The sequence below is a fragment of the Macaca nemestrina genome, chromosome 15 (genome assembly GCF_043159975.1).
Source record: "Macaca nemestrina isolate mMacNem1 chromosome 15, mMacNem.hap1, whole genome shotgun sequence".
Lineage (NCBI taxonomy): Eukaryota > Metazoa > Chordata > Mammalia > Primates > Cercopithecidae > Macaca > Macaca nemestrina.
Genome location: NC_092139.1, coordinates 17655962 through 17668027, shown reverse-complemented (window position 1 = coordinate 17668027; position 12066 = coordinate 17655962). Strand labels below are relative to the sequence as shown.

At 48.8% G+C, this 12066-nt stretch overlaps 1 protein-coding gene across 2 annotated transcripts in view; it reads left to right on the top strand.

Moving 5' to 3' along the window:
- The window catches only part of LOC105496488 (EYA transcriptional coactivator and phosphatase 2), a 201859-nt gene extending 190838 nt beyond the window's left edge, over positions 1 to 11021 (top strand). For both annotated transcript variants that reach the window (XM_011766964.3, XM_071079176.1), the window contains 4 exons: positions 1644 to 1758; positions 2624 to 2745; positions 5435 to 5535; positions 10230 to 11021. In XM_011766964.3, coding sequence (XP_011765266.2) covers positions 1644 to 1758; positions 2624 to 2745; positions 5435 to 5535; positions 10230 to 10310 — 419 coding nt within the window. In that variant the 3' untranslated portion in view covers positions 10311 to 11021. The remainder of the gene's footprint in view (positions 1 to 1643; positions 1759 to 2623; positions 2746 to 5434; positions 5536 to 10229) is intronic.
- Positions 11022 to 12066: the final 1045 nt, after the last annotated feature.

Here is a 12066-nt window from a genome sequence, read left to right as displayed (position 1 = left end):
CCACCTATATGAAAAATACAAAAATTAGCCAGACATGGTGACAGGCATCTGTAGTTCCAGCTACTCAGGAGGCTAAGGTGGAAGGATTGCAGGATTGTTTGAGCCTAGGAGACTGAGGCTGCAGTGATCTGTGATCACACCACTGAACTCCAGCCTAGGTGACAGAGCAAGACCTTGTCTCAAAAAAAAAAAAAAAAAAAAAAGATGAGGCCCAAATGCAGAGTATGAAGGATTTAGCCAAGCAAAAGCAGAAGATGTCAGAAGAGTGGTCCAGGTTCTGAAATGAGATGTGCAAAGGTCCTGGGGCAAGAGACCACTTGGTGTTTCAGGGAACAAACAGGAGGCCTCCAGGCTGGAATGGAAAGACAGCAGCAGGAGTTGAAACTCAGTAGGGACAGGATCATGTTGCTGGGGATTTTGAACTTTATCTTAAAGCTACTGAAGGCTGAGAGAATGGCAGGTTGAGAAATACCCACAGGGTGGCTCTGGAAGCCAGCTGCCTGGGTGCTGGACCTGTGTCCATTATTTTCTCCCTATGGTGAGCAAGTCAGTCAACATCACAAAGCCTGTTTCTTTACCTAAAAATATAGAAATAAAAATGGTGTCCACCTATAGTGTCATTGTGAGAATGAAATAAATAGTGTTAAAAGCAGAGCCCGGCACATAACAGGCACTCAAAAATGTTCATCTTTTTTTTATGTTATTAATCCCCTGTCTCTACCATAACAATATAAGCTCTATAATCTGCATATTTTTGTTTATATCTGTATATTCAGTGCCTATTACAATATCAAGCACCTAGAAGGCACTCCTGAATTTTTTGTTGGATGCGTGGATGGATGGATGTGGGGGTAGATGGGTGGATGGGTGGATGGATGGATAGGTGGGTGGGTGGATGAGTGGGTAGATTGATGGGTGGGTGGGTGGGTGGATGGATGGATAGATGGATATTGGGTGGATGGATGGGTGGATAGGTGGGTAGGTAGATGGATGGGTGGATAGGTGGGTGGATGGATGGATGGGTGGATGGATGGATGGATGGATGGATGGGTGGATGGATGGATATTGGGTGGATGGATGGATGGGTGGATGGAAGGATATTGGGTGAATGGATGGGTGGATAGGTGGGTGGGTGGATGGATGGATGGATGGGTGGATGGATGGATGGATGGATGGATGGATGGATGGATGGGTGGATGGATGGATGGATATTGGGTGGATGGATGGATGGGTGGATGGAAGGATATTGGGTGAATGGATGGGTGGATAGGTGGGTGGGTGGATAGGTGGGTGGGTGGGTGGGTGGATGGATGGATAGATGGATATTGGGTGGATGGATGGATGGGTGGATGGAAGGATATTGGGTGAATGGATAGGTGGATAGGTGGGTGGGTGGGTGGATGGATGGATGGATGGATGGATGGATGGGTGGGTGGGTGGATGGGTGGATCAGTCAGTAGATGGATTAATCTATCAATCTATTGATCTCAGGATAATATTAAGAGAAGCCACTGGATTGAAGTTTACTTTGGATATCATCTGATTTTAACCTTCAGGGTACAGTAGCTAGATTCCTGTTCCCTACCTTTGTCCCCCAGATCTTTCTAGTATGATGACTACATCTTTATTTCCTTTGTCCACAGGGTTGATAGGTGCTCCCAAAAGGGAGACCTGGCTACAGCTCCGAGCCGAGCTGGAAGCTCTCACAGACCTCTGGCTGACCCACTCCCTGAAGGCACTAAACCTCATCAACTCCCGGCAAGTGGCAGCCCCTGTTTTCCTCTGTGACACTGAACTTTCTTGGAGTAGACAGTGGTGGCTCCTGCATGTCCACACTTAGGAGAATTGGACTCCTCAAATTCTCACTTGCACACTTTCCAATTTTTTTTTTGAGACAGAGTCTCACTCTGTCGCCCAGGCTGGAGTGCAGTGGCGTGATCTCGGCTCACCACAATCTCTCCCTCCCAGGTTCAAGCAATTCTGCCTCAGCCTCAGTATTTTTAGTAGAGATGGGATTTCACCATGTTGATCAGGCTTGTCTTGAACTCCTGAGCTCAGGTGATCCACCCACCTCGGCCTCCCAAAGTGCTGGGATTGTAGGCATGAGCCACCATGCCCAGCCCAAATATTTAATAAAGCTTAAGTGCACAAGGCTCAGTGGATACCTTAAGAGCATAGCTGAGCTAATAGCTGCAGAGACTTTTCAGGGCCCAACAGGTTTCCAGGTTTCTGAATTCTCCCAAAAGATGAGAACTGGCATTCAGGCTCCAGCTTACTCCAGTCCTCACCTCTCCCTATTGGCCTACACTTTTTCCGTATCTCTCATTTACATTACCTGCAACTATTTAAATGTATGGCCCTTGCAATAAACATTTGCTTTTTATATAAGAAAAGTATTCACCCCATACTACTATTCCCCCCATACTACATTTCACCATGTCAGGCAGCTTCAGGCTTATTAGAGAGGAACAGCCTGAGAATCCTTGGGCCCTAACATGCCTGAAGATGACAGCCACAGCCTCCAAACCTATCAGATTTCCTGCCAACTGCAGGCTCATGCAGCAGGAGGAGGCTGGCCTTGTGGTCCCTCTGAGTTCTGATCCACAATCTCCTTTGTCCTTAGGCCCAACTGTGTCAATGTGCTGGTCACCACCACTCAACTAATTCCTGCCCTGGCCAAAGTCCTGCTATATGGCCTGGGGTCTGTGTTTCCTATTGAGAACATCTACAGTGCAACCAAGACAGGTAGGGAGAAGCCACACCTTGGGGGTAATACAGGGATGGAGGGTAGGGTTAGCTTTCCATCTTGGGAATGGGATGTTTAAGGAACATGACACTGGGGAAATGAATGGAATTAGCCTATGGCCATGACTCAGATCCCCAAAACAGCCCCCACAGACCACATGCCTTAACTTCTGCTTCTAAAGAAATTGGTTAGGACCACAGTTTTCCAAAGTGTCTGTATGAGTTCAGATACAGGCAAAGCTGCTGTAACAAACACACCCCAAATGCAAGGGCTTGCAAAAGAGTCAAAGCTGTTTTCTCCCTAGTAGAACAGACAGAAGTGAGTGATCCAGGCTGGTGGGGTGACCCTGTCCTCAAAGATATCCAGAAACCCAGGTCTCTCCCGTTTTATTTTTCCACCATTCCTTACGGTTTTATTCTCATGTATGGGGTCAAATCAGAGTCCTAGCCTGTCGTCATTCTAGTGGGTCTGATATTTGAAGGCCAAGCTCAGAAGGCTATGCACATTACGTTCTACTCACTTCCTGTTAGCCCCAGCTTAGTCATGTGGCCACGGGTAGCTGCCAAGGAAGCTGGGAAATGTAGTCCATAGCTGAGTGACTCAGACTGTCACTCAGTCTGGAATGCAGTGGTGAGATCATAGCTCACTACAGCCTTCAACTCCCAGCCTCAAGCAATCCTCCCACCTCAGCCCCCCAAAGTACTGGGACTACAGGCATGAGCCACCGTGCCAAAATATCTTTAATTAGAAACTTTTTCCGTTGTTTTTTCTCTAGAGCAAAAAAAAAAAAATGACTTACAGTACTTTGGCAGCATTTTCTTGAAACAGTTTTGGTTTTACTGAAGTTCTAGGGCCAAACATTATGTAAAAGTGCCTTTTGATTTTAAAATTATAGTAATAAGGGCCAAAATGGTTGTTGAATATTTTTCAACAAGATATACTGTCTTTTCATTTTTCCCATTTTTCCTGCATATGTCAAGTACTTTTGCAGGTTTATTTCGAATCTCTTTTTTAAATTTTAATTGTGGTTAATATTAAATAATATAAAATTTTCACCATCTTAACCCTTTTTCTTTTTTTTAAGATGGAGTTTCTCTCTTGTTGCCCAGGCTGGAGGGCAATGGTGCAATCTCGGCTCACCACAACCTCTGCCTCCTGGGTTCAAGTGGTTCTCCTGCCTCAGCCTCCTGAGTAGCTGGGATTACAGGTGCGCACCACCACACCCAGCTAATTTTGTATTTTTAGTAGAGACGGGATTTCACCATGTTGGCCAAGCTAGTCTCAAACTCCTGACCTCAGGTGATCCATCTGCCTCGGCCTCCCAAAGTGCTGGGATTACAGGCATGAGCCACCGCACCTGGCCATGCACTATACACTTAAAAATGGTTAAGATGGGCTGGGCGCGGTGGCTCACGCCTGTAATCCCAGCACTTTGGGAGGCCAAGACAGGCAGATCACGAGGTCAGGAGATTGAGACCATCCTGGCTAACACGGTGCAACCCTGTCTCTACTAAAAATACAAAACAAAATAATTAGCCAGGCATAGTGGCGGGCACCTGTAGTCCCAGCTACTCGGGAGGCTGAGGCAGGAGAACGGCATGAACCCGGGAGGCAGAGCTTGCAGTGAGCCAAGATCGCGCCACTGCACTCCAGCCTGGGTAACACAGAGAGGCTCTGTCTCAAAAAAAAAAAAAATGGTTAAGATGGCCAGGCGTGATGGCTCACGCCTATAATCCCAGCACTTTTGGAGGCCAAGGCAGGAGGACTGCCTGAGGTCAGGCAGTTCAAGACCAGCCTGACCGACATGGTGAAACCTCATCTCTACTAAAAACAAAAAAATTAGCAGGGCGTGGTGGTGGGTACCTGTAATCCCAGGTACTCGGAAGGCTGAGGCAGGAGAGTCGCTTGAACCCGGGAGGCAGAGGTTGCAGTGAGCCGAGACTGGGCCATTGCACTCCAGCCTGGGCAACAAGAGGGAGACTCCATCTCAAAAATAAAATAAAAATTAAAAAAAGGTTAACCTGGCTGGGTGCGGCGGCTCATGCCTGTAATCCCAGCACTTTGAGAGGCCGAGGCGGGCAGATCACTTGAGGCCAGGAGTTCGAGACCAGCCTGGCTAACATGGTGAAACCCCATCTCTACTAAAAAATACAGAAATTAGCTAGGTGTGATGATGCGTGCCTGTAATCCCAGCTACTCAGGAGGCTGAGGGAGGAGAATCGCTTGAACCGAGGAGGTGGAAGTTGCAGTGAGCTGAGATGGCGCCACTGCACTCCAGCCTGGGTGACAGAGCAAGACAGTGTCTCAAACCAAAACAAAGCAAAACAAAGCAAAACAAAAAACAGTCTCCAGCGCAGCGGTATCAAGTGGATTCAGATGGTTGTGCGTCCATGGCCACTTCTACATCGGACAGCTGCAGAGACTCCAGAGCCTGCTCTAAGCCCTGCACTGCCTCCTCCTGCTGTGTTGTCCTGGGCAAGCTACTGACCCTCACTGTGTTTCCGGCTGTCATCGTCCTTCACGGGGGGACGACAACAGTGCTGACCTCAGAAGTTTGCTCAAGAACGAAATGATGAATACCGGGCCTTTGGGAGCACAGCTGCAGGCACCGAGCTCTTAATGAGCGGGTATTGGCTGCAATCTGGGTCCTCACAGAGCTTTTTTTCTTCCCTTCCTGTGTGCTTGCAGGGAAGGAGAGCTGCTTCGAGAGGATAATGCAGAGATTCGGCAGAAAAGCTGTCTACGTGGTGATCGGTGATGGTGTGGAAGAGGAGCAAGGAGCAAAAAAGGTACTTCTTCCGCCTCTCCAACTGCGTTTTCCTGCTCTTATGAGCACCCCTCGTGGCCTTACAAGGGCTCCTTCCAAGATTTCCACCACTCCCCGTGGCTGGCTGGGTCCTCCTTCCCAGGCTCCTTGCTTGCCGGTCCATTCCATTTGCAAATCGCAGAAGCATCCTGAGTAATTTCCTTCTACAAATCCCCCTCTCTGCCTCTGGCTGCCGCCCCTGGTAGCCCTGGATTGTTTCTGGGACAACTGTTCGGGAGCCTAGAGACGTTCCGACGGGGCAGGCTGGTGGGGGGCCAGTGCACATGTGTGTGTTTTATTTAATACGTACTGATCATATGTTCCAGGAACCCTTCCCAGTTAATAAAGACAGCATTAAGCTAATGAAAAAGAAAATCCTGCATTTGTGATCTTGGGCCCATGAGGAGAGGGCGGGGGGTTCTGGTGGCCACATCTCTGTTCTTGGAAAAGAAACAGCTGCCAAAGTCCTGGGTCTGGACCTGTCAACAGTGCCCCAGAGAGGCTGCCACCCCCCACCCGGAGTCCTGGGAAGTGGATTGTTAATGTCAGAGAGCTTAATTAGGGGGACCTGGTTTCCCCCATCTCTGCCTGGCAGCAAATCCCAAGGAAATGCAAAAATGTTTAGGGTCTCAGCAGATGAAACCCAGAAGAAGAGGGAAGCCCTGGGGTCCTGGGAGAGGGCCTGGGGAGAGAGGAGCTTAGAAGGCTTTGCAGGCGCCGTTCCCTCCACCTGGAAAGCTCCTCCCCTTTCCTGGAAGATACAGTCTCTATTGTCAGCCGCCATGAGCCCCGCTGAGAAATGAGCTCTTTCTGAGAGAGAAGGGGAGAGGGATCTTGAGGGCAGCTGCCAGGGTCAGTCACACTGACTGGTGTGTGGCCAGGCTGTGGGCTGGCATCTGGAGGTGCTGGCCTAACCCCATGCCCTTCACCACCATAACTTTATTGCTAACATCACCATTGTGTTCAGTCCTCCAAAAACTCCTACAAAGTGGGTATCGTTGCATCCCTTTTTTTTTTTTTCTTTCTTTTTTTTTTTTTTAGAGATAGTGTCTCACTCTGGCACCTAGGCTGGAGTGCAGTGGCACAATCTCAGCTTACTGCAGCCTCTACCTACGGGACTCAAGCGATCCTCCCACCTCCGCCTCTAAGTAGCTGGGATTACGGACAGGCACCACCATACCTGGCTAATTTTTTTTTTTTTTTTTTTTTTTTTTTTTTTTTTGTAGAGATGGGGTTTTGCCATGTTGCCTGGGCTGGCCTCAAACTCCTGGACTCAAACAATCTGTCCACCTCGGCCTCCCAGAAAGCTGGGTTATAGGCGTGTGCCCGGCCACACCCCATTTTATAGATGACAGAGTTTGACACTCAGAGAGGTTAATTAATTTGCCTAAGGTCACACATCTGGCACATGCAAACCTGCCTGTGTCATGCTCCAAACGCCTGGCAGGGAGGAGACGGACTTACAGTTTCAAACACAGTTGGTTTTCACCCCTGAGCTAGTCAGACAAGAGTAGAGTCCGCCAAAGAAGACTAGGTACACACCCGCCACACACAGAGCTCTTGTGAAAGTCCCAGTGTCTGAGGCAGAAGCCCTAGAACGTTAGTGAGAAACGCTGTCCACCAGCCACTCTCTCAGCCTGACACGTGGAAGTCATTAGCCCAGGCCACCGGATACCTGAGCGGTGTGAAATATGGCTGCAGGACCAGAGGCTTCGCCTGTTTCTGCTGACAGTGTTGTTAATATCTCCATTTTAGTGGGTCACTTGTCTCCGCCTCTCCACGAGTGATGAATCCACCGGCATGTGGAGTCTTTAAGCCTGGGGTAAAGGCAGCTGGAACATTCTCTTTCTTCCACCTTTGCTCATTCTCTCCCAGAAAAATGAATCACGCTTTTTTTTTTTTTTTTTTTTTGAGACAGAGTCTCGCTCTGTCGCCCAGGCTGGAGTGCAGTAGCGTGATCTCGGCACACTGCAACCTCTGCCTCCCGGGTTCAAGCGATTCGCGTGCCTCAGCCTCCTAAGTAACTGGGATTACAGGCATGAGCCACCACATCTGGCTAATTTTTTGTAATTTTAGTGAAGACGGGGTTTTGCCATGTTGGCCAGGCTGGTCTCGAACTCCTGACCTCAGGTGTTCCGCCCACCTCAGCCTCCCAAAGTACTGGGATTACAGGTGTGAGCCACCACACCCAGCCAAAATTACATTCTTTAAATAGGGCAGGATTGGCCAGGTGACAACCAGAATCTATCTTTGTAAAGAAAGGAAGGCTTGGCCGGGATGAGGGCAGGGTGGGAATGCTAGGGCAGTGAGAAGGTGTTGAAGAGATGAGAGCTGCCCCCACAGGAGATGGTTTTCTGCTTCCCTTGAGTTGGGAATTATTTAGAAACTACAGAACAAAGAGAAAAGGATACATTCAGAGCACTTTGCTTGAGAAACTTACCTTTTTTTTTTCCCCCTCCCTCTCTTCCTCTTTTCAGTCCTTCTACAAATATTTCTTGAGCACCTACTATGTGCCAAGAGCCATGCAGTGCAGCAATGAGCATTACATTCCAAGCTCAACCTTCCTGCGGCCTTTGCACTTGCTGTGTCTTCTACCTGCCCCCATGTTCCCCCACATCTTTTCCAGGGCCTGCTTAAATGGCACTGCCTGGAGAGGCCTTTCCTGACCCAGCTCTCAAAAGTAGACAGACATCGCTGCTTCCTACCCTATCTCTCGTTCTGTTTCCTTCCTAGCACTTACCAGGAGATGAACTTATCTTGTTTCTTATCTGTGGGTTTATCTGAGTCTCCAGTGAATGCCTCATAAGTGTTTGTGACCTGTGAGAACACCCCACTGGGGTCTGCCCCTTGCACCTTTATATATCTTCCTTTGCTCGCCCAGGGATGCTCAACCTGGGATGCCCTTCCCTTCAGTGGCCTGCTAACTACGAAGCACTCATTCTTTTTTTATTTTTTATTTTTTTGAGTTGAAGTTTCACTCTTGTTGCCCAGGATGGAGTGCAATGGCGCGATCTCAGCTCACTGCAACCTCCGCCTCCTGGGTTCAAGCTATTCTCCTGCCCCAGCCTCCCAAGTAGCTGGGATTACAGGTGCCCACCACCACACCCAGCTAATTTTTGGTATTTTTAGTAGAGACAGGTTTCACCATGTTGGCCAGGCTGGTCTCAAACTCCTGACTTCAGGTGATCCGCCCACCTTGGCCTCCCAAAGTCCTGGGATTACAGGTGTGAGTCAGCGCGCCTGGCCTCCTCATTCATTCTTCAAGGTCTGGGTCTCATGCGCCTCTTCTCCCCTGAGACATCCCCACCCCATTCACTTCTACCAAAAAAGAGACTGCTTCCTCTGGCTGGCTCCCATGACATTTTATTTACACCTGCCTTAATGATTTCTTTACATTCTTCCTGAGGTAGTCTTATCCTTTAAACTACTGAGAAACCCCAGCATTCTTTCCTCCATATACATGCACATATATATATACACACACACACACACAATTTGTCCTGCATCCTTCCTTTTTCCTATTTATCTAGATATGTCCCTGGCTACCCAGGAGGCTGAGTCAGGAAGATCAGCTGAGCCCAAGAGCTCAAGGCTGCAGTGAGCCATGATCTGCATTGCAGCATGGACAACTAACCAAGACTCCATCTCTAAAATTAAAAAAAAATTAATGAAACGAAATTCAGCTGGGCATGATGGCTCATGCCTGTAATCCCAACACTTTGGGAGGCTGAGGTGGGTGGATCGCTTGAGCCCAGTAGTTTGAGACCAGCCTGGGCACCATGGTGAAACCCTATCTCTACAAAAAATACAAAAATCAGCCAGATGTGATGGCATGCATCTGTAGTCCCAGCTACCTGGGAGGCTGAGGTAGGAGGATCACTTGAGCCTGGGAGGTTGAGGCTGCAGTGAGCAGAGATCATGTCACTGCACTCTAGCCTGGGCAACAGAGGGATACCCTGTCTCAACAAAAAGAAAAAAAGAAAAGAAAAAAACTCCCTATCCTGACAATAACTTGAAGCAAGTACCGCCTGCTGCAAAGAAAAGGAAAAGATAAAAACAAAAGCTGTTAAGACAACAAATTAGTGTCATCCTGACCTGGCTATAGCTACAGGAGCCTGCTCAAGACCCTCCAAGACCAGCTCTGTTTGTTCACAGTGGAGACTGACAAATGTTGGGGAGGGGTTCCAGCACCGAGCTGTGACTTTCTTCTTGAAGTAACAGGATTCAGAGCACTGCAGCCTCCAATTCCTGGCCTCAAGCAATCCTCCCGCCTCAGCCTCCCAAAGTGCTGGGATTACAAGCATGGGCCACAGTGCCCAGGCAAGAACAGATTTTCAAAAAGGAATCGCTTTCCCACTGCACAATTTAACACCATGTCAGTGTACTGCCTAAGACCACGATAGTACCAACAGAGGCAGGAGGGTCCAACAGTGAACACGCTGGGCAGTGCTGGATGAGCCCGTCAGAGCAGGCTCTGAGTGAATAGAAATGGTTGGCCATACTGGTGGGTACTGGCTGGATGTGGGTCTGCCAGCAACGTCAAGTGCCTCATAGTTTGGGAAGTCCCCACATGCTAGACTTAACTGGGTTGACTTCTCACATGCCGTCTAACCATGGGCGTGGGATCCAGGGACGGGGGCAGGGGCGTAACCTTGTGGCTGCTGTTCTGTGTTTCAGCACAATATGCCTTTCTGGCGGATATCCTGCCACGCGGACCTGGAGGCACTGAGGCACGCCCTGGAGCTGGAGTATTTATAGCAGGATCAGCAGCATCTCCACCTACCATCTCACCCTCAGACCCCCTCGCCTTCCCCACCTCCCCACCGAGAACTCCAGAGACCCAGATGCTGGACACCAGGCAGGGGCCCCACAGCCAAGACGTTGTGTCCAGTGACCATCTCAGAAGCCGTCCATCAGTCCAAATGAGGGTTCCGAGAAGCAAAGTACCCAACTTTGGCTTCGGAGTATTTGACTTTGGGGCAAAGGGCTGGCTCGGAGTCTAGACTCTTCTGTAAGACTCACAGAACAAAAGCAAGGAATTGACGACTTGGGGGAGGCCTGGTGATGAGGAGGGGACGGGTTTGTCTTGTCTTCTTTTTAATTTATGGACTAGTCTCATTACTCCGGAATTATGCTCTTGTACCTGTGTGGCTGGGTTTCTTAGTCATTGGTTTGGTTTTGTTTTTTGAACTGGCATGTGGAGTGGTTCACAGTTCTAATGTAAGCACTCTCTTCTCCAAGTTGTGCTTTGTGGGGACAATCATTCTTTGAACATTAGAGAGGGAGGCAGTTTGAGCTGCTGAAAAGACTATTGCTTAGTTTTGTTTTTAAAGACCCTACTTGACGTCATGTGGACAGTGCACGTGCCTTACGCTGCGTCTTGTTTTCTAGGAAGAGGGGGATGCTGGGAAGGAATGGGTGCTTTGTGATGGATAAAAGGCATTAAATAAACCACGTTTACATTTTGAAGTGGGGGTAGGATGTGGTTACTTTATTACCACTCGAGGCTTCCAAATGTGTTGGCCTTTTTAAGGACTTTATCAGTTGCAAAGAATAAAATCCAACTCACACTGGCTTAAGCCAAGAAAAGTGGAGTAGGGGGAGGGAGGATGGAGAAGAGGGAGAAAAAAAGGGAGGGAGGGAAGAAGGGAGGGAAGGAGGGGAAGAAGGACAAAGGGACAAGTGTCTCCAGGAACTTTAGGTGGTATCTGTCTGGATCCAGGTGATCAGATGAATTTCTCTCATGTCACCTTAATTCTCAGGCAGGCTCTTCCCTGTCTGGCAAAGATGGCTCTAAGAGTCCTTCAGCAGAACCACACAGACAGACAGAGACCACCTTCTTCACAGTGGTGCAGCGAAAGCCTCAGGATTGTAACTCATTGGCCAAATCTGAGGCTTAGGCAGCTCATGGAGCTGGATTTAGGGTTGGATTCTGTCACAAACAGCAAGTTGAAGAAGCTGATCCTCCAAGGGAAAGAAAATCAGTGAGCTGTTATTAAAAGAATTGGGGGAATTGAGGGTCGGACTGGAAAATGCAACTGACTCCCATTCCAGTGGTAGGACTTCATTTTCCAGTGGATGGGATATGAGTGAAGGATCCAGTGTAAGGGGCAAGGAGGGACATCTGGAGAAGCTCTGAAGATATCTGGAGCACTGCCACTACCCATAGTAGACCATGCAGGACCTGGGTCTATCTAATTGGATGCTAAGCAGGAGTATAGGCTCCTTCCTTATTAATGTTAGTAAAATCTGGCTTATCAGTCAGCTGACCCATGTCATTGGAGATGGAGATCTTAACCACCGGAGTCTCAGAGCTAGAATCTCTGATGGTTAGAAAACTATCATCGGCCAGGCATGGTGGCTCATGACTGTAATCCCAACACTTTGGGAGGCCAAGACATGTGGGTCACTTGAGCCCGGGAGTTTGAGACCAACCTGAGCAAGATGGTGAAACCCCATCTTTACAAAGAATACAAAAATTAGCCAGGCATACGTATAGCATGCACCTGTAGTC